A 25350-nucleotide genomic window follows, 5' to 3' on the forward strand; every position below is an offset into this window, starting at 1 on the left:
ATGATTGAACTATCTTGCAGTGCAATAATCGTTAGCATATAGCTATAGATTTGAAGGCAGTCAGACAATTTTTAGATTTTACTGCACTATTCGTTTTTTTAGAAAACAAATACCTCTCCAAGTTCAGCAGTGAAAGAAAAAAAATGTCAATTAATTGTAAATCACTTGACACTTTACTTATAGAGCTTGGATTTAAAATCTCAAAAATATTTTTATGTTTATTTATAATAATATTAACCAGTGGCGTGCTCAGTGTTTTGCACTCAAAAATTTTGCCATACCGTATTTTAATTAAAGTTGTGTGTTATTTTTTTACTTTAAATCCCCCTTCGCCGTTTTAGATGGTGTATCTTGAGGGTTGAGACCTATATTCAAGAGGAGTGTAGAGAGGTAGACACTTAGATGTGTAAACACTTCTGTTCCTTTATGATTACCAAAAAATTGCAAAATAACGATAGAGCTCAATCTCCCCCTCCCCACTCCTTTTTCCAATGATAATGCGTCTGCTAGGGTTAAAGACTGGCTCACCGCCACATAAATTTATCCATATATTTATCTTAACTTATTTTTAATTTTAGACAGTTTTTACTCGAAAACTGAAAACTGCCAGTTTATCAGTCTTCATTTTTTAATGTTGTCATTCGAAGGAATTAGTTGCTATTGTCTTTATTATTGCTTTATCTTTATACAATTGGTGTATTTTCAAAGTACAACTTTTTAAGAAATCATTAAATGTAAAGTCAGAAATAACTAGATCCAAAATAATGATTTGTTTATATAAAAACATGCATGAATCAGTGTATTTCTAGAGTCTAGTATTCCTGTATAGATAGAGTAATTGGATTTTATAAACACCCTGGTGCACTTTCTAGGGCAGAGTATATGCCCTGGTCCATAATTTTTTTAGTAAGGTTTTATCATGTTTATTAGTGTCAAAATATTTTGACAATAATTACATGATATTTAAAACTTTACAAAGGTCCAATAAGACAAAGATTACAAAAGAAAGTGATTCTCTAATTGATAACCTTTATCATAATCAGCCTTTTCCGCGGATGGTAAAATGAAAAATCACGTCAGATTAATTAAGATTACCTCCGGTTAAATTGGCCCTAGAGGCATTACTTCTGGGTCAACAAAACTGTCTCGCATATTCATGATCAGTTCTAATCCAGCGGATATTAATCAGCTTTGAAGCTAAACTGGAACAATATTTGAAATTACACACACAAAAAACCTTGGACCAACAAAGCTGAAAAATCATATACTTTTTACTTTTACTATCCGCGGAAATACGATGTAATAAATAAAAATAACTATTACAAGATCAAGAGTATCAAGCATTTTTTAGCTGATTGATCTACCCTTTTTGTACAGCATGAAGTTTAACAAACACACTGTAATATAGAAATAATTAGAAACGCAACATTTATTGTTTATGAGTCATTTATCAAGAAAATGGGTTCATTTACATGATAATCAAATGTCGCTGGGATAACAAAACTTTGTATTTCTGAATTTGCCGCGCTAAAATAAACCAATCATGATTTTTTTACAAAAGAAATGTGTTTGTTTGATTTTGTTGGCAAGGAGTTATTTGAAAATGGATAAAAAATATTGCTAAAAAACATCAATAAATCAAATTGACAAAAACGCTTCCACCGTTTGTTAATTACACAGTAACTTCTGCTAGGGGTAGAGGTGGCAGCACCCCTTAATCTGTTATAAGTCATCATCTTTTATTACTGCTGCTAAACATGTGGCTTGGCTGCAGTTTCTTCTGATTGTTGAGTTAAAATGTCTAAAATGAAAAAGGGTGCTTTTAAATAATAATAATAAAGAAATGTCCTATCGATTTCAAACATTGCAAAATAATTCCTGTGTTAGTTAGGTACGATTTAGAAAACGTAGCAACTCTATAATCGTTACTATTTAGAATGGCCGTATGCCCATTTTAAACAAGTTGATATTTAACTTTTTTAACACCTGTTTTTTTATGTGTTATAATCATCTGATTGATCTGCTTTTTGGAGTACTTATTCCTATTACAATAAGGTACAATTTCATAAGCAAAGCATCTCTATAATCAAGTCCTAAACATTCCAGTATGTCTTTAAACAGTATTCTGTATTTAAGAAGTTTTTCAACAAATTTACGTATAATTTTGTCTAAATTAGTATTGTATATTCAGTTTTGACACTCTACAAGAGTTAATGTTCGTCTGTCACACCGTTTCAGAGCTTTGCTTTTATGCATATGTTGTCATCCTTGGTTCTAGTATATTTGAAAATTATTAATTCACAACTATCGCTTCTTTATAAACAGTAACCACTAGAACTGTTTTAGTCTTCAATAGCATAAATGCATATCTTACTATCATTTCAGTTTTTTCATATATCTTAACTAACAGACCAAAATATCTACTTAGAGCTCTACATGTATGTTAACATTAAATGTTAAATGCTGAGTCTGAATGCAAGTATGAAATTGTTTTTGTTTGATTTCAATGTTCAGAATTTTAGATAAAATTTTCTTTTTTATAAGGTGTATCAACTTTTTTTTTATAGCTAGCCGGTTCTTTTAGTAAGTAGTAGGTGTAAAATTCAGAAATGCAATCGGTTTTTTTGTAGACCTCTTATTTTTTAAGTAATTTAAGTTTTTTAAAAAAATAATTAAGTCGGTTTTAAGGTACTAAAACGCAACAAAATAAAAGAAGAAAATGGCCAGTAAGAACAAAAATAGTAAGATCTTTAATTTGACACCTTACTTTTAAAATTATGTTGAGTAATTATTGAAAAAATCTATTTTTTTAACCTCGGTTTAATAAAAACTTTAGACCTAAATATTTTCTCAAACAAACATAAAAAACATGGGTTCATATATACCTTTAGAATCAGAAAAATATTACGAATCCATTGTAAGCAAAATTGAAAAAAAGTAAAAAAAATAAAAAATTAAACAAATGGCCAATTGTATTTTTTGTTCAGGTAATACTATCGTCTTCCCTTTTTTATCCCCTCTTTACCCCCTCTTTACCCCCTTCCCATTTTTATACTCAATTCAAGAATTAAGACGTTGCCTGTACAATATAATATGATATTTTCATATAATTCCTTTTATTGTAGTTTATATACTATATTGTAAACTTTTTTTTCAATTTTGCTTACAATGAATTCGTAATATTTTTCTGATTCTAGAGGTATATATGAACCCATATTTTTTTATCTGTGAAATAATAAAATTAAGTTCAAAGTTTTTATTCTCGTGGGTTTAAAAAAAATCGATTTTTTCAATAATTACCTGACAAAATTGAAAAAGTAAGGTGTCAAATTAAAGATCTTACTATTTTTGTTCATAATGGCCATTTTCTTTCTTTTTTTTGTTGCATTTTAGTACCTTAAAATCGACTTAATTTTTTTTTTTTAAACTTAAATTACTTAAAAAATAAGAGGTCTACAAAAAAAAAACGATTGCATATCTGAATTCTATGAAAATTTTTACATCTACTACTTACTAAAAGAACCGGCTAGCTATAAAAAAAAAGTTGATACACCTTCTTTCAAAATCTATTGTTCTGTGAATTATTTTGAGATAAAATTGATTTTTATCATTTATATAAATTATTAAGTACGGTTTTGCAAACTTTGTCTGGTAAATAAAGATCACGTTTTTAGTAGCGAAGTTACTCTTTAGTTCTAAATGTCCGCCTGTTTATCTGTTTTTGAGCTAAGTGTAGTATGAAATATGATTTTTCTTGATTGCAATAAGTTTCACTCTATCACCCACTACTCAGATCACCCAGGATAAAAGTTATTGGTCAATCAGTCAGTCAGAAATTCTCCGGTAAATTTATTTCTGTGGAAAATATTTATATACTTTTTCATTTCATTCGCTACTTATGAATGTTTTCATCCTTTTTTGCTGGACTAAATAATACTATCATCTTTGCAACTATAGATTTTTTTGATTTTCTTCCCATTGTCTGTAAATAGCCTAAACCCTGTTAAAATTAAATCATATGGTATTTGTTTCGTGTATCTCTCAGTTTAGACGTTTCAGAGATATTATATACAGACAAAAACTTTAAATATAAGGTGGTAGTAAACGTTTAATAGTATTTTTTTTTGTTTCTTATGATTATGTTTTATAAATACTATTAAATTTAAACATTTCAATATGTTAATGATATTTAGATTTGTAAATAATCTAGGAATGGAACATTCTTTAAAAAATTTTTTTTTAAAATAAATATATCACAAACAGTGGCGTTTAGTAGGGAGGGATATCAACACCCCCCTTAAAATTAAGATTAGGGAGGCTTTACCCCCTAATCGCTGTGAATGCCACTTATCCAAACCTAAACATACTGCATTGAAGTTGAATTTTAATTATCTCCCCCCCCCCCAAAAAAAAAAGATAATTAGCTATTTGTCAATTATGCTATCCAGGGATTAGAGAATGTTATTCAGACAAACAACTCTATGTGAAAATTCCTTCCTAACCACTTCCCTTCAGCTGCATCAAAAACAAAAATGGAATACCTGTCACGATTCACGATCAGTCCTTCCAACCTAAAGACACTTCCAAGCTCGACCCGCCTAGTTTAGCTTTCAGAGCCGTTCCTTCTCCAAAAAGGTCAGGGGGAAGTAGCCTCCATGATAATTGTAGGTCAGCTTGAACTAGTGAAATGAAAAGGATTATCTCCTAATTTAAACCTAAATCCTAATTTCAGATCATCTGGGCCATCACAACAACGACAATTCCTAATGTGAAAATAGATTTTATATCAATAGATCAAGTGTAGTCTTTAAAATTTTAAAATTTTAATTTTACAACAATGCTTCTAACGTTGACACTATTATTCTTGTTAATTTTTGCTTGCATATTTTTTGTACTTTATTCTTTCCATTTCTGTTGTATGATTTTAATCAATCCACTCTGCTACATTTATTTTCTAGAAAACTTATCCGCAAGATTAATGTCTATGTTTGAAAGCCGCTTATTAAGACAGTGTTTTTATTTTTGTGTTAGTCTTACAAAAGTTAGCGCGCTAGAAAGTTGCATATATGCGTTGTGTTGCATATAGCTTTTTTTAGGACAGTGAAAAGTTTCCTGAAAAAAAGTTTTTTTAAGAAAGTTTTTAGAGGTTCTAAAAGATGCATGCATTGCATATAGTACACAATATGATGCTCTATAAAACTTACCTTCTATGAGTGAAAATCATAAGCACAAAAATTCCTTCCACCTTATTTTGTAATGAATTGATAATAAAGTAGGATACTTTTTGAACTCCCCTCCCCCATTTTTATTACAGGTCCCATTTTGCGATTTTATAGCTCCCTCCCCCTCCTCAAAAAGAAAGGATTTCCTTGCTAGTACCCATACATAGACATAGACTTTTAATGTTATACCTTTTGGTGATACTAATTTAAAAACAAAATTATGTACCTTGTAAAACACAAAGTAATAAGTTATCTTATCGATGGAGTTCAATATTTTTTATTGAAAATAGGAGTTAAGTTTTCTGTCTTTCTGTTTTCATTTTCTTTAAATTAGTTCATATTCTCCCGCTGAAATGCATATGCAACTTACGTAAACAGGGGTATATCATCAGGGAAGACAGGAATAAGATAATGGACGATAAATTTAAATACATTAATAATGATTATGAAAAATACCATCCCTTCTGTAGATTAAACTTGTTAATTAAAATCAATTTATCAAAGTTTTTGCTAACGAATCATATAACGTGTTTATAAACTTTGTACTAGTGTTATTTAGAGAACTATGTCCCCTTACTTCCTGGGAATTTCATTATGGAGGGTTAAGACAATGTAAAATAGATATATTTTCCTTCAAATCGTCCATCCAATGTTCTCAATTTGCCCTAATATAGATTTAAGATAATATAAATTATTGGCGAAAGGTTATTTTTCCTTCCCTACATCCCTGATAGTTACTGCAATTTTTATTAAAGTATTTGATTCAAATTAGAGTTAAAAGTTCAGTTTACTTATTTTCAGTGTGTTTTAGTGATTTAATCTGTTAATTGTGACCGTAATATATTTTTAACCTTAGATGAATTAGGTTTTGTAAAGTGTTGGAGCGAAGCAACTAAATAATTATATAATTTTGTATCAATCATAATCATTTAGAAACAGAGAGAAACTTCAATAAAAAAGTTTTATGATTGCTTGTATAAAAGATAACTGATGTTTGCGTATTTTGATGTGCTATTTAGAAGCATATTAGTTCTTGATAACTTTGTCCTGGCACAAGTTTTTAAATAAACAAGGATGACAACATCCATAAAATGTAAAAAAAAATACATGTTAAAAGTTTTTAATATTTTGTACCATTTAACTTTAATTTTTTTGGATTTAGAAAAAGTGGTAAGTTTTTGTTTGTTTGTCCGTTAAGATCTCTTTTACTACTGAACAGATTGAGATATCTATTTTAGGGAAGTTTTTTAAGGTCCGTGATACTTATTATTTTATTTCTTAATTTAAGGCATTAGTTATTAGGTTATTTTAATGCCTTCCATTCCCTAGATTTCAGAAATTATAAGTATAAAGTATTTTAAAAAGTTTACTCTGAAGTTTTAGATATATCAATATGACTATCTTGGTTATGCTTAAACGAGAGGCTTTATTTTATAATATTCTTGCTAACCCTATAAATGCAAAAACCTGTAGAAATAAAACTTTTATCAGAAAAATTTATCGAAAAAATTAACTGCTTTGAAAGTTGCTTTCTAGTTTAAACTTTTTTAAAGAGCAAAGCTTTCATTAAATTAGGATTTATCTGTAAGTTTGCAACATGTGCATAGAATTTCGTCTCTTTCTAGTAGGCAAACAACTTATGGATCTACTTTAGTTAGCTTTCTAAACAATGCAGCATCTCATAGAATCTTTCAAGTTTTTAACTATTTATACGTAGATAAACTCTCAAGAGAGAAATCTAAAGTATTCCAACTACCAACATTAAGATGCCCCAATGCAATGGATCTTTATGCATGGTCAAAGCTGTAAGTATTTATAGATTGATAATTTATTTATTTTTCTGGGTTGGTTTCTTATAGGCGCATCTTCTTAATAATATAACGTTTCACCGGCAGAATGTATTAACACATAAGGATTGCTTATTAATGCTTATTTTAATCCTTGTTTATTTTAAAATGATTATTATTTTCTCATATTTACAAAAAGAGAAGAAATTATGTTTATAAAAACGATTTTTTTGTAAATTGTAAAGAAACTGACTTAAACATTTGTTTGCACCCACATAACAATACAGGGGTCGACAAGACCCAATTGTAATATTTTTAAAGTTTGTACTTTTTTTGAAAAATCTAAATTCTTAGTCTTACCGTGAATCTTTAAGTCAAGACTTTATATAATTATAAAAATACATATATAATCCTATATTTTATATATATTAAAAAAAAATATTGTACCTTGTAGAAATATGTATCAGTATTAAAAAAATCAAATAAATATATCACATCAAAAATCGTTGCCAAACAGTTTTAAAATCAACATGATTTATATGGACGTACGGACATTCTGGTTACATAGAGTTGCTAAATCGTTATAGGAATGAAAATGCTAAGTCTAAAATCAATAGGACAATTTTAACATGTTTAAATCAACGAAAACAGCTTGCCGTTACGGACAGCCGGACAAAGCCACCCTGATTATAGAAAAGATTTGCTTTGAAAAATATGTCAAGATACAAAAATCTTCAAGTAAAATCTTGAAGGCCAAAACACATAGAACATAATTTCAACTTTGATTTATTACATTTTATTCAGCTTCTGAAGATATAATAACTTTAAAATCACTGTAATGTTCAGAGTATGATTTACTTCTATGGTGATGTTATTCTGTTGGACTGATCATTTAAGGAATCGTCTATTGTTGAATTTATTTTGATATGTTTATGCAAGGAAAAGCAACAGAATTTTAAGAAATACATTGCAGTTTCTGCAGCAGCCACGGATAAAGAATTTCCAACTATATATAAAATGAAATCAATTATATTGAATATTGATTTTTAGAATCTTAATTAGATTCTAAACTCTGTAATAAAACACCAATTTACTTATTATTATTAGTAGTAGTTATTATTAGTAGAGAATCTACTTCATAACTTACTCTGTTCGTCTGTCCGTCAACATGTCTGTACGGCAAAAAAGAACATGTATTTCCATTTAAGATATAAAGCTGATTTTTGTAAAGAATCCTATGATCTATTCGCATCCATTGTTTTGTCTGTCAGTCTGTTAGTAATGTTATATGTGTCATTTAATTTTTTCGAACGTGATTTTTTGCTTTAATAAGAAATATAAAGCTGATTTTTTCTATTTCTATAACCTATATGCATATATTCTATTGATTGTTTGGCCGTCTGTCTGTAATTAGTGCTCTTACTTTACACAGGAGAAACGTGATTTACTTGACTACTCTAATAATTTTCTGTGTGTTAATATTCTTATGCTAGTTAAGCATCTTCTCTATGGTTACTTTGTCCGTATTTATGTCAGATTTTATTTCTGTGGGAAGAAGTAATTTTCTCAACTTTGATACGAAATTGGATTCAGTGATTTATAAGAAATTTCGTGGGATGTCGTGGAAAGGACTATACCCGAAAATTCTTTTAATTATTGTGCACTTAGTTATTCGAAATTTTTATATATATGTGCTTGACTTATTTTGGATGTCATCATCCTTGTTTTAAACTCTATTTTTAAAAGTACTCGCACTTATAGGTTAATACAATCTAAAGGTTTATTTGTTTGTTAAATTCTTTGTTTCCTCTGAAAGGAAAGTTACTGCCGAATTGATTTAATATCGAATTAATGATTAAGAAAGTATTGAAATAAAATGGACTATACTTCAAGGATCTAAAGGGATAAGACAATTACCGACAAATTAATGCATATACCCAATGATGCTACATTAAATTACCCCTTCTGTAGATTTCAATTAGTGGCTGAAACGGTTGGACACTGAACTTAATCAACCAACCAATCAAAATTTGAAGAAAAACAAAGTTGTTAAGCCAACAAATAGGAAAACGTTATTATAAAACTTATGAGAATAGTATAATAAACAGCCCAATGTCTCTCCCCCCCCCCCCTCTGACTATACCTAATAATACCGTTCAATTGAGACTATTGTTAATTTACACACAATCCACTATTCTGTGTTAATTACCTAGAAAAGAACCAGAGAAACAAGGGATATGCTAAAGAAATAAAAATTTAAATTAGTTAAAAATTACACATCCCTCCTTAACCGAACTTTAGATTAAAAAAAATTTCCAAACATTCGGACAATTGGGCGTTCAAATAGGACCTAGTGGTAGTTAGAATCAGTTGAGAACAAAATCCTAGCCGTTCCTTCTTGCCAGATATCGCCATTTTAAGATTTTAAGTAAAATTACACTAAATATCCAAATACTAACTTAAATCTTCTTTCAATTTTTTAGTATAATTTTAGTGAGAAAGCCCCAAAACAGAGTATCTTTGCTCCTGTGGCCAAACTAACTGCCTGGAGTTCCTAACAGAGAGTGCCTTTATGTGTTAACACAAATAGGGATTCGAACCCATTCCCAAAACTAACCAACGTGGAATAGCTGTGTATTACAGCATGAGGTCAGTATTTTTACCACTGACAGATAGACAGCAAGGCCTATCCTAACCAGAAACCTGATCATTCACCCACAGGCCCCAGTGGAGCACATTTGAGGTCTGCACCATATGTTTACTGGGGTGTTGTTCACCTGCACCCTAGGATTGGGCAGGTTGAGACCTAATGGGGCCCTTAGACTCCCATTAACCCTGGCCAAGCTCAGAGTGATGTTACACCCCTGGCCTATGCCCTGTTCATGAAATGCTCCCCTGCCAATCACAGATCAGCACAGCTGCCACAGAAGGATAGCTGCAGGTGGTTGGCCGCATACCTTCGCTGAAAATGCAAATTAGCACTACCCTGATCTTGATCCTCCAGTAGATTATGGTGGTGTGCATCTTGAACTAAGCCCTGAACCTGGGAGGGTTCTTTCTGAGGGAGTTGGGGACACAGTTACTGTTTGAAACTATCCAAGGTGGAATAGCTGTATATTACAGCATGACAGTGGTAATTTGTATATTGGGCTTGGGCAATGCATGCCCCTCTGGATACCCTCTAGCTGTTGTTTATGATAAGCAGGGTCAGCTCCTTGTTGAACTTATACCTGGGGTCCCCATAGTCAGGCCCCTGCACTGGAAGTTTGGCCTGGTCTTGACCACCATCTCTGTCCTGGGGGGCAGTTTGATGCAGTCGCACCTCCTGGAGGCACATTGAACACCATTGGGGTGTACAACTAAGAATAGCCCCTAGCCCCTGTCCAGTTTCACGGTTTCATCGGTCACCTCAGGGAATTCGATGGGAACAAAGGCTGTAGCTTGCAGTGGCCCCTTGAAAGCAGCCCTTGCCAGACAGTTAATTGTACGGCTAGAGCGCTTCTTGCCTTCAGCCGCTGGTTGTGGGAAAGACCCAGGTCCCAGGCTTGGCAGGGCTAGGGCCACTTGGTTAGTGTGAGTGGGGGCGTCCATAGCTACTCTCCCAACTGATCCATACCACCAGCTCAGATCTGTCAAACTGTAATTGTGTCCCCAACTCCATCAGAAAGAACCCTCCCATGCTCAGGGTATGGTTCAAAATGCACACTACCATGATCTCCTGGAGGATCAAGATCAGAATGGGGCTAACTTGCATCTTGAGAAATGTATGCGGCCCACCACCTGTAGCTATCCTTTTGTGGCGGCTGTGCTGATCTTGGCAGGGGAGCATCTCACGACCCATTTCACGGACCAGGTGTGTAACATCACTCTAAACTTTGCCTAAATGGCAGGGTTAATGAGAGTCTGAGGGCACCATTGGGTGTAAACCTGCCCAATCCATGGGAGCAGGTAAACAACACCCCAGAAAACATGTGGTGCAGACCTCAAAGGTGTCCCACTGGGGCCTGTGGGTGAATGATCAGGTTTTCTGGTTAGGATATGCCTTGCCTTTGCTGGCCATCCATCTATCAGTGTTAAAAATACTGACATCATGCTGTAATACACAGCTATTCCATGTTGGTTAGTTTTGGGAATGGGTTCGAATCCCAACTTGTGTTAACACATAAAGGCACTCTCTGTTAGGAACTCCAGACAGTCAGTATGGCCACAGGAGCAAAGATACTCTGTTTTGGTGCTGTCTCACTAAAATTATACTAAAAAATTGAAAGAAGATTTAAGTTTGTAATTGGATTTTTAGTGTAATTTTACTTAAAATCTTAAAATGGCGATATCTGGCAAGAAGGAACAGCTAGGATTTTGTTCTCAACTGATTCTAACTACCACTAGGTCCTATTTGAACGGCCAATTGTCCGAATGTTTGGAAATTTTTTTTAATCTAAAGTTTGGTTAAGGAGGGGTGTGATATTATAAATCCTCAGTTGCAGGTCAGCCTCAAATTTGATTTTTAAAGAAACCGCTTTAGTGTCTAAAAAAAATGACGGCATACAATAAAAATTGAAGGTCATTATTCTTTGTTATTGACTAACGGTAAATTGTATACTAGCCTATCATTGGTCATTCGTATTGTATGACGTCATTTTTTATTGGACACTATACGCAGTTTTATTTTTAACAACCTATCAGAATCAGTGGCGTGCACATTGATTAACCAGAGGAGCGTGAAACCACTAGAAGGTAAAAGGGGGAAAGTAGTCCTTTCCAGTATAAATTTTAAGGGGGTTGTTGACACCCCTCTATAGCACGCCACTGGGCCGAGGCATATTTTGAGCAAAGAATTCAACTATGGGTGCCTATTTTTTGCTAAAACACTTTTAATCCCTACATGCCATATCCAAATAATGCCTTGGAAACAAGCATTGATATTTCAAAGAAGTTTTTCATAAAATTTTACAGTTTCTATAAAAAATGACGTCATACTGGCCTACCATTGATCAATTAAAATGTATACTGGCCTGCCATTGGTAATTTCGTCTGTGTATTGATAATTTTTTGTATGAGGTTAATAAAGAGCACTATAAAGAGCTTCTTTTTTCAGTTTCATAAATGAAAACTCTTTCCATTTTAAAGGACACATTAATTAAAATTTGTAAAACTAAAACTTTCAGGGAAAAAATCTAATTTTAAAAACTAATTTGTGCCATAAATAAATTTAATGTATTTATCTAAGATGCAAAACGTCAAAAATGTTATTTTAATTAGATATAAAACATAAACATTTTATTATTTCTAGAAACATAATTTGTCCCTCTGTAAAGGCAACAATTTTCTACAGTACAAATTGTTTGTTTATCATTTGTTCAAAATTTTTATTTATTTTCTACCAAATTTTGATTGAAATATTTTAAAAGACCAATTTAATTCTTATAATAAAATTAGCGAATGCGTCCATAGCATTAAGATGTTCTGTATTTGAAGGGATAGGGAATAGCATAAAACCATCACAAGACATAAATATAAAAATACATAAATTGCAATGATCAAGAATAGCCTTTTCGCAAAATGGAACATTGCCAATACTGCTCGTTTGCAAATTTGCTAATTGCAGATAGGACAGTTATCTTCTCATATTGCAATTAAATAAAACTTTGTTGACTAATTGGTATTAAAGATAATAAGCTTCATATTCCGTACATTATGAGTGTTTTTGCTAATTGAAACAAGATCCGAGCAAATTACTGATTAGTGCAAATTTACAAAGGTACATCAAATTGGAGTGGGGACAAAACACCTAACTTAAAAATGCCTAATTAAAAACACACTAAAAATAACTAATATTAAAAACACCTACTTTAAAAATGTCTAATTCAAAAACTTATAAACTTATAAACTTATAAATACCCAATTTAAAAACGCATAATTAAAAATGCCTAACTAAAAATACCTGATTTTAAAAATATGTAATTTTAAAAACGCCTAATTAAAATTTGCCATAAATCTTAGGATTCAAAATTGTTGTCTAAATGTTAGAAATCTACATTTAAATTTAAATTTTGGTAACTATTATTAAAATCGTATCTAGCTATTACAGGAATCGAGAGGACAATTCTAACATGCCCAAATCAACGATAAGAGCTATCCGTTACGGACAGACGTACAGACAGGCCTTCCCTAATTATAGAGAATCTTTGCTTTTAATAAGATAAAGAGTAAAATATAAATGATATCATATTTTTATTTTATTTTATAAAAGAGCAACTTTATTACAGTTCAGGCGTATCAGTACATATCAGTTAGCTCTAGACTTGAATTTTAACTTCTTGGTTATATCTCAATTGAAATCTTTAAACTGAATTAAATATCTAACGAAAAACATCATATTTAATGATTTAATGCTAAAAAGTGATTGGGTCTTTTTTCAAATATATATTTTAAAAATTTAGTTTCCCTAACCATTAATTTTCCTAAATATATTTTTTAAATATTTAATTACGAGGTAAATGAATGGTGGCAAAAAAAACACAAATAATTCTAGAATACTGAAAGGTTAATTTGTTGATTAAATGGATTTATTATTACTTGGATCTTACACCAGATTATCAAGTAAACTTGTAGCTGGTTAATTTACTATCCACCCCTCCCCATCCTGCATATACCCCTTTACTCCATCCCCTTCACTCCTTATGGATGAACGAACTAACCAATAAAAGATGTCCTTGTTAGCAACCTACAATTATTCCGCAGTCATAATATCCCACAATAATTCTATTTCCGTTGTTGATAATTGATTAATTTCATTAAGATATTTCAGAAGAAAAAGAACAATTAAGTAAAAATGTCAACAAAGAAAGGGCGAAAAGTGTCCATATGTGAGGATCCAGATCAAGAACCTCTCAGAATGAAACCTTTCCTTCAAAGGGTGAGCACTGTAATTTATTAACAGTTGTAATAATGAAACAAAAGTTTTTTTTCTCTAAGTACTTTAAATTCATCTAATCTATAATACAAAGTAGTGTAATATATAAAGTAATAAGTTTTTTGTCTGTAACAAAGAATTTGATGGATATATTTCATAAGAATTCAATTCGTGAAATTTATCTAAAAAGAATTTTACTGTGGTTCAATAAATATTTAAATTGTATTTTTTAACACAAAAATATTTATGTAATATGGTTTTAGTTTACTTTAGAAATCAAGAGTTTAAGAAATCTATAAAAAAAAAGTTATAACCAATAACCATTGGCGTTCAAAGAAATTTTCTAAGGGGTTTTGAGCCTTGAGGGGTTGAAAGAGGGGAAGTCTGGAAGTTTTATCTTCCTAAGGGGGAGGTCACACTCCTGTACAACATCTTCCCGAATTTATTTTCCATTTTGTAAATTTGTCGAGTACACTTCCCTGTAAAAAAAAATTGTTATGTCAAAATAAATATGTCATTACATTGTTGATATGTCGATATATTGTAAGCCAAGACCACTTTTAATTAGAGATATATAATCAAAGTAAATATTGTCATAAAAGACATGTTGATATTATTTCAGCCACTATCCCTTTATTTAGACCATATAGCCGACACAAACTGAAACCGTTGGAATTGCATATCGTTTTCATGCCCAAAGTTTTGATAGGGTATAGATAAACAATTTGTAAACCATGACAGTGACTGACTTACAAACATATAGCAGCTACGCTTCTTAATGATACAGAGAAAAACAAGGATGACAACATCCATAAGTAGCGAAGCTCAAAAATTATGAATGGATTTGATGAAAATTTATATACAATAATTATTAAACTTGATAAAATAGGGAAATCACGACGCCTGTAAAATCACGCAACCTTAAAATCATGAAAACTTAAAAATCTAGGAATCGATCTAGCACCCCAAAAAACAGACAAAACAATGTATAGAGATAGGCATATGTCATAGGAATCACTAAAAAATTAAGCTGTCTATCTTGAATAGGAGCCGAGAAAATCACGTTTACCCCAAAGTGAATTATAGAGTAGCTTCTCTACTAAAAATCTAAGTAAAATCTTTTAAAGTTAAAAGGAAATAAAAGAAACAATTGGTTTTAGAATTGTATTTTGTCAGTTTTTGTTTAAAATATATTGACAAGCTGGTTCCATTTATAACTTAACTTAACTAGCAGGGTTTACAGTTTTACACTTCTAGATAGGTTTTTAGATTAAAAAATGTTTCCAGGACAGTTAGGTTCAATTGAAAAATACCGGCAACTTTTGGACGCAGCCCAATCTGTCCCACTTTTGTGCAATACGATTCCTATATGACGTCATATAAAGGGAAAAGAAAAAGGGAGGGGGGGGAAGAAAATCTCTTCAAAAGAAATGGGAGAAAAGTGAATCGTCTTGCTCAAAAGTGGGACAGATTGGGCTTCGTCAACTTTTGGTACTTTTATTCACTAATTTTAATCTATAGAAGGGATAATATTATTTATCATCATCATAGGGATCAATTTATTGTCTATTGTCTTATCCCTTAAGATTTAAAAAAATGGAATGTATGTAAGATAAAAATTTAATGTTGCGTGGGATATAAATTACATACGGAAGGAAAGATGTTGCTACGCTTTCTAAATTGTACCTAAGTACTACAGGAATCACCATGCAAAAAAAGTTAAATTGATAGGACAATTCTAACGTGCCTAAATTAACGAAAAAAGCTATCCTTCACGGACGGACGGACCGACCCTAATTATAGATAAGCTTCTCTTTTAAAAATGTATAAAACAAAGTCTGAACCTAACCGGCACATACAGGATATAAAATTCTGAGGAATTTAATACACAAAATGAACTGTTTACATATTCAACATGTTTATTATTATTAGGTAGCAATTTTCTGTCAACATTCTAACAGAGTTTTTTAAATGTAAGAAAAAAAATGACTAAATGTTTATGGAAAATGTCAAGATTTTTTAATAAATGATGCATTTTACTTATGTGGCGGGGATGGAGTGTAAGAGAAAATGTGGGCGATTTCTACCAAAGTATCTTTTTGAGCAAAGATACCACCCAACCCCCCTTATTTTTAAAATAAATCTAAATATTGCTTGTTTATTACTTTAGGTTTGGTTAGAATTTATTGGGTACTAGGTAGCCCGCAGTGTTAGGGCATCGCTGTTATAAGCCCCGCAGGGTTAAGGCCTCCAGAAAATATGCATAGGGAGGAAAATCCCCCCTCCCCCACAAACACAAATTTTTTTCTGTTTATTCTAAAAACAGGAGGGGGAGGGGGTATTAGTGTGAATTCACCAAAATGTGTTTAAATTATTTTAAGAAATAAAGCATAATTAATTATAATTATATGTACATGTTTACATAATTTTAATGTTAAACTAAACACGTCCATTTGGAAAGAGGATTTTATAATTTGGTGGATATTTTAAAAGCTTTTCTGATTAGAACCGGTTTTTAACCACTAATAAGTCATGAATAGCTTTGTATTACAGACAATTTCCACGAATGCTAAAATATCTTTCATAATATTAATATTAATTTTATTTTCATAAATTTGCATTTTAATATCCGCGAGAAACGATGCGATAAAGAACCAATACAAAATTCACAAAAAAAATGATTGTATAAAAGTACTTTTGGTATCAGCATTTATCATTCTTCATTTTATTTTCTATTTTGTTTTGATAAAATTTTTAAGCTAAACTTGGGTACCTATAGAAAAAATGAGTTTTTGTTAGAAAATAAAATTGGCTGGTAATTCATGTTCAATAAATATTTTGTTAATGTTTTGCAATTTTGATTGTTTGCTTAACAAACACAGACACATTAAATTAATAATAAAATGATTGAAAAAAGATATTTAGTATCATGAAATATTAAATAAATCTCACTCACATTTGATAAAAATAAATCAAATTAATAGCATCATAAATAATTGATCTTTAATACAGATAAATATTAAATATATATTGGTGAAATATAAATTTAAAAAACAAAATAGATATTAAAAATTATACAAAGTAGTAAGATTTTTTGGTAACTACAGGACTGATTAAGTTCTCCTTTTTAGGGAAGCTTCACATGTGTCCAGGACTGGTTCTAGTCTATTTTATTTGAATGGTTTTAGTCAAACTCATATCTATTTCTTATCTCTTTGAATTCTGAGCAACTAAATGCTAGGAGCGCAGAGGTAAAAACAAACTGAAAATTAAATTTGGTCTGTCCTCTATTGTCTTTTACATAATATTATATTATTATTCATGCCAAAAGTAACAATTAAGAAGAGTTTACTAAAGTAGGTTAAAGTAAGGTTGTATATTTGCCATGCTCAAGGCAAGGGATAGGTTTATATGAAAGGGTTTTCAATACTACTGCTAGTAGGTTGATTCTTGTTTTTAAAAGCGAAGCTATAATTAGGGTCGGTCCGTCCGTAACGGATAGCTTTTTAAATTAATTCAGGCATGTTAGAATTGTCCTATCGATTTCAAATTTTGCAAGATTTAGAAAGCATAGCAACTCTATAATCATCACCAAAATGTTCGTACGTCCATTTAAAACATGTTGATTTTTTACTTTTTTAACAACACATTTTTATTGATTGATCTGATTTTTGGTTTATTGATTCCTGGGACAACAAAGTATAATGTAATAAGCGAAGCAACTCTATAATTAAGTCCTAAAAATGTAAGTATGTCCATAAACATTATCCTGAATCAAGCAGTTTTTCAACAAATTTACTTACAATTTTGCTTTGACTCTTATACATTTATATTATGATTATTCAGTTCTGACACTATACAAGTGTTAATATCCGTTTGTCCTACTGTTTCAGTGCTTCGCTTTTATGTAAGTTGTCATCCTTGTTTTTTAATGAATTTAAGATAATTTAAGTATGATAAAAGTACTAATCGTTATAAATTCAAAAATTGATTTCTGATGTAGCATTTTCTAAATATCATGCCGTACACAGGGATCTAAAGGGATAAGACATTGAATGATAAATTGATGCACATTTCCAATTATGATACACAAAATTACCCCTTTTTTTAGATGATAATTATTGGTTGAAACGTTTGGACACTCTACTTAATAAACCAACCAAAATAAATTCAATAGAGGTCCCAAATTTTGTTAAGCCAACGATTCTTAAAAACTTTGGGGACTTATGTTATAAAACAGCCTAATGTCCCCTCCCTCCCTGTGCTGTAAAACTATGTAAAGATTCACATTAAAACTTGCTTGCAACACATCAAAACAAAATAAGAATTTTAAATGATTAATTTGTTTTGAAGAACATGATGTGTCACACAAACTGTCTCTAATGTCACTTTTTAATATGTTTTTCCATGAAATAGAAAATAGTTAATAGTACACTTGTTTTGATGCATCATGTGTTTACTTAATTAAGTCATATCTAAGATGTACAAGAAGAAGTAGATATTATTAAAGGGACTGTGAACGTAAATTTTTCTCATCTTAATATCAAATCTTAACATTATCTCATTCATAATATCTCACAGATAGAGCAAAACGCGTGTTTGTTTGCTTAAAAAAGGCTTTTTCCGACGACTTTTATAAGGTACAGAAAAGGAAGAAATTTTCCGTATTATATAAAATGTGCATTAAATTGCTGTTTTCTCCCATTATAGCTAAAATTAAACTTTTTCACATAGTTCTTGATTTTTCCTAACGGTTAAGCTGACTTTTAACATAATCCTTGCTTTAAACCAATGTATGGTTACTTAGAAATGGATAAAATAAGCAATATTTTTTTTTGAAAACCAGGACGTTTTTGGTTGATCAGTGTAGTGAAATGTGCTTAGAAAATGTTAAGATTTGATAATCAGATGAGAAATATTTACGTTCACACTCCCTTTAAAACTAATATTTTTTATTTTACATAAGGATTGTCGATTTAAAGTAGATATTCAATCAGACTCAACTAAAAAAGAAATTTCTAAGAGACAAAGACTTTTATTTAGCTTAAGTCACATATGATGCAAACCAATTTGATAAAATTCATTGACAATATAATTTTCCTAAGCTTTTTGTCATGAAGTCTAACTGTTGAAAACTATGTTATTTTATTAAAATAGATAACTGCCTTTTCAAATTAAAAGGTGTACACTTTCTAACCAAAAAAGGGGTCAGATTGATTCTTCACTTTGCTCCTGTAGGTCCAATAAGTTCATTGTTCATCTAGACTTTCTATATTTATTACTAGCGGCTATGCCCCTAGAGGCCTCTAGGGGCACTTGAGGAGGAGAGAGTCGAATTTAATAACCCAATTTCTTATTTTAGATTTTAAAAGAAAAAGAAAAAAAATTTTGGGGGGGGCGAAATTTTTTTTTTGTGGGGTGGTGCCCCCCCCCCCCTCATTTTTAATTTTAGTTTAAAAAATCAAAAAAAAAAATTTCGAGGGGGGATATTTTTCATTTTTTGGGGGGGTTGGGGGTGTCCTACCCCCCAAGAAAATAGTTATAAACCTTCCCGGGACCTATGAAAAGCTACCCTGTTAAGGAGAACCTGATCGGTTCTTAGGTTATCGAGATCCTTCGGTACAGACACACAGACACACAAACACATAGAAATCCTGTTACTTTAGTATAAGGATTTGTTTTGTATTGCTACTGTGTCAAAAAATTGTAAATTGTTGGAATACCTAGATCTAAAGTGTGTTACCTTTTTTTATGTTTTATTATTATTTGGCCACAACTTGGTGAAAAATGCTCGCAAATCAGACCTTTTTCGACTAAAGATACTCAAATGGTTCCTTTACAAGCCCAATTAATCAGTTTTAAGATATCTTTATATTTCAAGAAAAATTTTTGAAAATACTAAAAAACAGCAAATTTGGGTGTTACCTTTTATATGCACAGATACCATAAAATCAACAGAAAAAATACTTATTTTTACTTTTCTGTCATTTTTAAAGTTTGATTCTGTTAAATTGGCTATTCTTGAAGGGATTTATGCATTGAAATATACTGAAACATACTATAGGGCAGAAATTAATGTATTTAAAAAAAAAAAAATTGAAAATAAGAAATTCGACCTCTATCACTTCAGAGGACAGCTGCCAACCTCCAGTTGACAGGATATAGTTAAATACTTGTTTGCAATAATAATTAGCTCAAAGTGTAAAACAAAAAGTTTTTTAATATGGCAAAAAAATGATAATCTAAATCTTAATTTTGGGGATGATGATCTAAAGGACGCTCTTACTGGTGGTGATGATGACCCAGATGGTATCCAAGTACATGAGCGTTATGACAACTCATCTATTGAACTATGGTCCAATTTTTGTATTTGTAGCAGCCTCCAATTAAAAGTTGTAACAAGAAATATAACCATCTTTTAAAAACTACTATATTTACCTTATGAATTGGAGAATTTAAAAACCATGATTGTATGTTTTGGGATTTATCTTGATTGGAGAATGCTACAAATACAAAAATCGGACCATAGTTTAATAGATAAGTTGTCATAATGCTCATGTACTTGGATACCATCCGGGTCCTCATCACCAACAGCAAGAGCGTCTTTAAGATCATCATCCCCAAAATTAACATTTAGATTATCATTTTTTTGCCATATTAAAAAACTTTTTTTTTCACTTTTTGGGCTAATTATTATTGCTAACAAGTATTTAACTATATCCTGTCAACGGGAGGTTGACAGCTGTCCTCTAAAGTGATAGAGGTCGAATTTCTTATTTTCAAAATTTTCTTTCTTTGAAATACATTAATTTCTGCCCAATATTATGTTTCAGTATAATCAATGCATAAATCCCTTCAAGAATAGCCAATTTAACAGAATCATACTTTAAAAATGACAGAAAAGTAAAAATAAGTATTTTTTCTGTTGATTTAAACAAAGCGTATAGTGCAGCTATGTCAGGCAAGCGATACTTATAGTGTGAAACAGGTTACCTTGCTAAGTACAGAAACCGTCCCCCAGGGACGTCAAAGAAGGGTAAAGGGGTAATTACCCCCCCCCCACCAAAAAAATCTGCGGTGCTACTTACAGGATTGCCCTTGCACATAATAACATTACTAATCCATGCATATTTAAGTTAGAGTCATTTGACGAGGAAGAGGTCTCCTGTGGTAAATCTGTGGAGGAGGAAACAGAATCAGAGGTGCCTGTGCCTCCAGATGGAGGCTGGGGCTGGGTCGTTTGTCTAGGTAGGTATTTACAAAACAAGGATAGTTATGTCCATTTATAATTGGATGTCTAAATGAAGAAAACAAGTAAGTTAAATAATTGCATAATATTCATTAAGTTTTTGGTTAAATACTTTAAAATATACATATGCATTTTCTCTCAAGTGTCTTGTTGAGAGAACATAATCTCTCACCCCACCCTCCCAAGTATTTTTCAAATAAATTGAAAATAAGAGGTTGTTTTTTGTATGTTTACTTTGGTTCAGGTTATGTTAGGAAATATTGCTTGTTGGGTATCCACGCATGGTTAGGGCACCGCAGAAAATTCCCCGCAGGGCTAAGGCAAGGGTTAAAAAACTACACCCACCCCTGTATTTTCAATTAGTTTTAGCGCTCGACGGTCACTTACCCAGTTATTGATTTCTACTACAATCATAATATTATCCACAACAATAGTAAAATCTTAAACGACCAAGATTTCTCCCTATTTAGCCCATCGAAAACAATGGATTTCTTGTCACTTGGATCACACAGGTCTCCTTAGCAAAACCTTAGATTAAAAAAAATCTCGAAAGAAACGGACAACAGGGCCTTCAAATAGGGTACAGTGGTGGTCAGAATCCGTTGGAGATTAAATCTTAGCTGCTCCTTCTTGCCAGATATTGTAATTTGAAGTTTTGTGGTAAAAATGCCTAAAATTACAAGAATTCCAAGGATATATGCATAAGTGAACACCTAAATTCATCAAATAAAAAGGCGAGTCTAACATTTAAGGAGTTTAGATATCTCTTCATTTGTAAACTACACACTTCATCCCCATTTAGAACAATTTTTACTACTATAAGTGATGTTTTTAACTTTAAAGAGGTTTGCCCAATTTACAATTTTATCCTAAAGGCTGTTTCCCTGGAAAAAACTTCAGTTTAAGTTTACATATGGCCCAATTTACTTTTAGTTATTTTGCTTCCCCCCCCCCCCCATACTCTCACAACCTACAATCTTTAGGGTAGAGGGGGGGGGAGCATAGTAATACTATTATGTGTTTCTCAAAAACTAATTAAAGTATAGTGGGAAAAATTATTATGTAAGGTTTTTAGGCCAAAATTTTGTAGAAATTATGTTGACCACCTTCTCTCCCCCTCCCCCTTGTCCTGACATAATTGGGGGGGGGGGAGGGGTGGCAGAAGATCATTCCAATGTGTTTTAGAAAATATTTGAGATACATAAGCTTTTGGATTTGTATTGTTGTGGGACCCAAAGCACTTTTACATATATTGCTGACCTCTTCCCCTCCCCTCATAAATCAAAATTATAAAATTTTGTAAAGAGAGAATGGTTGGGTTGCAGTTGAAAGGTTACTACTATGGTGTGTTACTAAGGAACCACTAGAATTGTAGCAGCAAAGCAAATATGCTTTGGTAGGTCAAAAGTAATTTTAACAAATTTTGCTGAAACCTCCTTCCAAGCCCCCTTTCCCTCCCTATTGCTTTACAATCTCTCCCCCCCCCCCCTCCCTCCAAATAAGTAATAGAAGGGAGTATAGCAATACCCTATAGTCAGAATATTAGAAGTATAAATAATAAAATCGACGATATACAAGAATTATTATCGGAGATAGAAACTGAAAAATTTTCTTTTAGTATTCTATTATTTCAAGAAATTTGGGCAGCAAATAACGCACAGACCACTAGATTAGAAAATTATCAAGATATTATCTTACAAACAAGGGAAGGAAAAAGGGGTGGGGGTTTAGGAATATATCTTAAGCAAAACTTAAGTTATGAAATTATTGATGAATTATCATATATTTTAGAGGGCGAATTTGAGACTCAATTCATAAAAGTATTTTTTGGTAAGAACAAATTTAAGATTATAGGCAACATTTACAGAATTCCTGGTGGTAACTTAAATAACTTTATAGAATGGTTTGGAGAAAAATTAACATTTCTTAAAACTGACCCAGTTTTAAAAAAATCTGATGAAATTATATTTGGGGGTGATTTCAATGCGAATTTTCTAAACTTTGATTCCCACAACCAAACAAATGATCTTTTGAACCTATTAATATCCTCTTCTTTTCTACCAATGATTACTCTACCTACTAGAATTTGTCAAAATTCAGCAACTCTCATTGATAACATTTTTAGCAATAAAAAGCAAGAATTTTATGAAAGCGGCCTAATTATATCTTCTATTTCTGATCATCTCCCAATTTTTTACTTAAATGTAACTTGTGAAAAAAATACTTCAAACCAAAAACAATATTATTATGATATGAGTCCAAATAACGTAGAAAACTTTAAAGAGAAACTCTCTTCACAAAATTGGGAAGGTGTTAATAATGATAATATTCCGAAAACTGCCTTTGAAAGTTTTGGTAACATATTAGAAAAGTATTTTAAAGAGAGTTTCCCTTTAAAAGAAAAATGTGTAAACAAAGGAAAAGTTCCTATTAACCCATGGATGTCACAGGAGTTATTAAAAATCAGAAAAGCCAAAAATAGGGCCTTTAAAAACAAACTTAAACATAGGACTGAATCTGCTGAAAATAAATTTAAATGCCTAAATAATAAATTCAAAAAACTTGCTAGAAAAGAGAAGAAAAAATATTACCATGAAAGATTTGAAGATTGTGTTACTGATATCAGAAAGACTTGGTCGCTAATTAACTTAATAGTCAAGAAAAAAAAGTGTAAAAATGACGTGCCTTGTGTTTTTACAGATGCACAAAAATCCTATAATACTTTCTCTGAGATAGCCAATGGTTTTAATGACTTTTTTGTTGATGTTGGGCCAAGACTTTCTGAATCAATACCTCAATCTTCTAAATCTTTCAGGGATTTCTTGGGGGATCAATATGATGAAGAATTTAACTTTCAGGAAGTAAACTCTTTTATTATCAATATAACTTTGTCCAAATTAAAATCAAAATCAAGTGTAGGTAATGATAATATCTCTATGAAACTATTAAAAGAAATAATACCAATAATTATAACGCCTATCATTCACCTGTTTAACCTCTCTTTAAACACTGGCTACATTCCTGATAACTATAAATGTGCAAAAATTATACCTATTTACAAAGCTGGTGAAAGAGATAGATTTGACAATTATCGTCCTATTTCCATACTTCCAGCCCTCTCTAAATTACTTGAGAAAATTGTTGCTTTTCAAATCATTAGATATCTTGAGGGAAACAAAATGTTATATCAACATCAATATGGCTTCAGAAGGTCAAGAGATACACAACAACCACTGATACATTTAATCAACAAAGTTTATGACGGACTGAATAAGCCCCAATCAGAATACAGTGCCTGTGTGTTTCTTGACCTTAAGAAGGCATTTGACACGTGTGATATACCAATCTTACTATCCAAACTAAAACACTATGGTTTTAAAGGTGTATCTGCAAAATGGTTTGAAAATTATCTAACTAATAGAAAACAGTATGTTGAAATAAATGGTGTAAAGTCCGAAGAAAAAGTATTAACTCATGGAGTACCACAGGGCTCTGTCATTGGACCAATTTTGTTCTTGTTGTATATAAACGACCTTCCAAATTCAACAACCTTATTTTGTAGCCTTTTTGCAGATGACACAATCTTTTGTAAAACCTCAAGTAATTTAGAAACCATAAAAACATCATTAAATGAAGAATTAGATAAGGCATCAGTATGGTTTAGGGCAAATAAACTTTCTTTAAATGTATCTAAAACAAAATACATGGTCTTCAGACTTAGCAGTATGCAACCTGTCAATAATAACTTTAGAATCTTCATTAATGGGGAGGAAGTTGAGAGAATCAGCAATGAAAATGAAACAAAGTCTTTTAAATTTGTTGGGGTACATCTTGATGAATTTCTCAATTGGAATGAGCATACAAAAATGGTTAAAAACAAAGTTTCTAGTTCTCTTTATGCATTAAATCAAATAAAAAATGTTCTCCCATCAAAAACTTTGAAAACGATTTATTCCTCAATGATTTTGCCTCACTTAAATTATTCTAATATCACATGGGGTCTCTCTAAAATTAAAGACATTGACCAAATAAGAAAACAACAAAAAAGGGCAATAAGGATTATTGTAGGTGCTAATTATAATGCACACACTGAAATTTTGTTTGGACAATCTAAAATCTTAAAATTTGATGATTTGGTAAATTTAAACATTTTAAATTTTATAAGTAAATTTTTTCATA

At 31.3% G+C, this 25350-nt stretch overlaps 1 protein-coding gene across 1 annotated transcript in view; it reads left to right on the top strand.

Moving 5' to 3' along the window:
• Window positions 1-13806: 13806 nt before the first annotated feature.
• LOC145307260 (monocarboxylate transporter 14-like) overlaps window positions 13807-25350 on the top strand; it is a 41720-nt gene continuing 30176 nt past the window's right edge. The window contains exons 1-2 of the mRNA XM_080149632.1: window positions 13807-13925; window positions 21059-21170. Coding sequence (XP_080005758.1) covers window positions 13842-13925; window positions 21059-21170 — 196 coding nt within the window. The 5' untranslated portion in view covers window positions 13807-13841. The remainder of the gene's footprint in view (window positions 13926-21058; window positions 21171-25350) is intronic.

This window comes from Acartia tonsa, chromosome 2 (genome assembly GCF_053477335.1).
Source record: "Acartia tonsa isolate MP-2025a chromosome 2, ASM5347733v1, whole genome shotgun sequence".
NCBI classification, from domain to species: Eukaryota; Metazoa; Arthropoda; class Copepoda; order Calanoida; family Acartiidae; genus Acartia; species Acartia tonsa.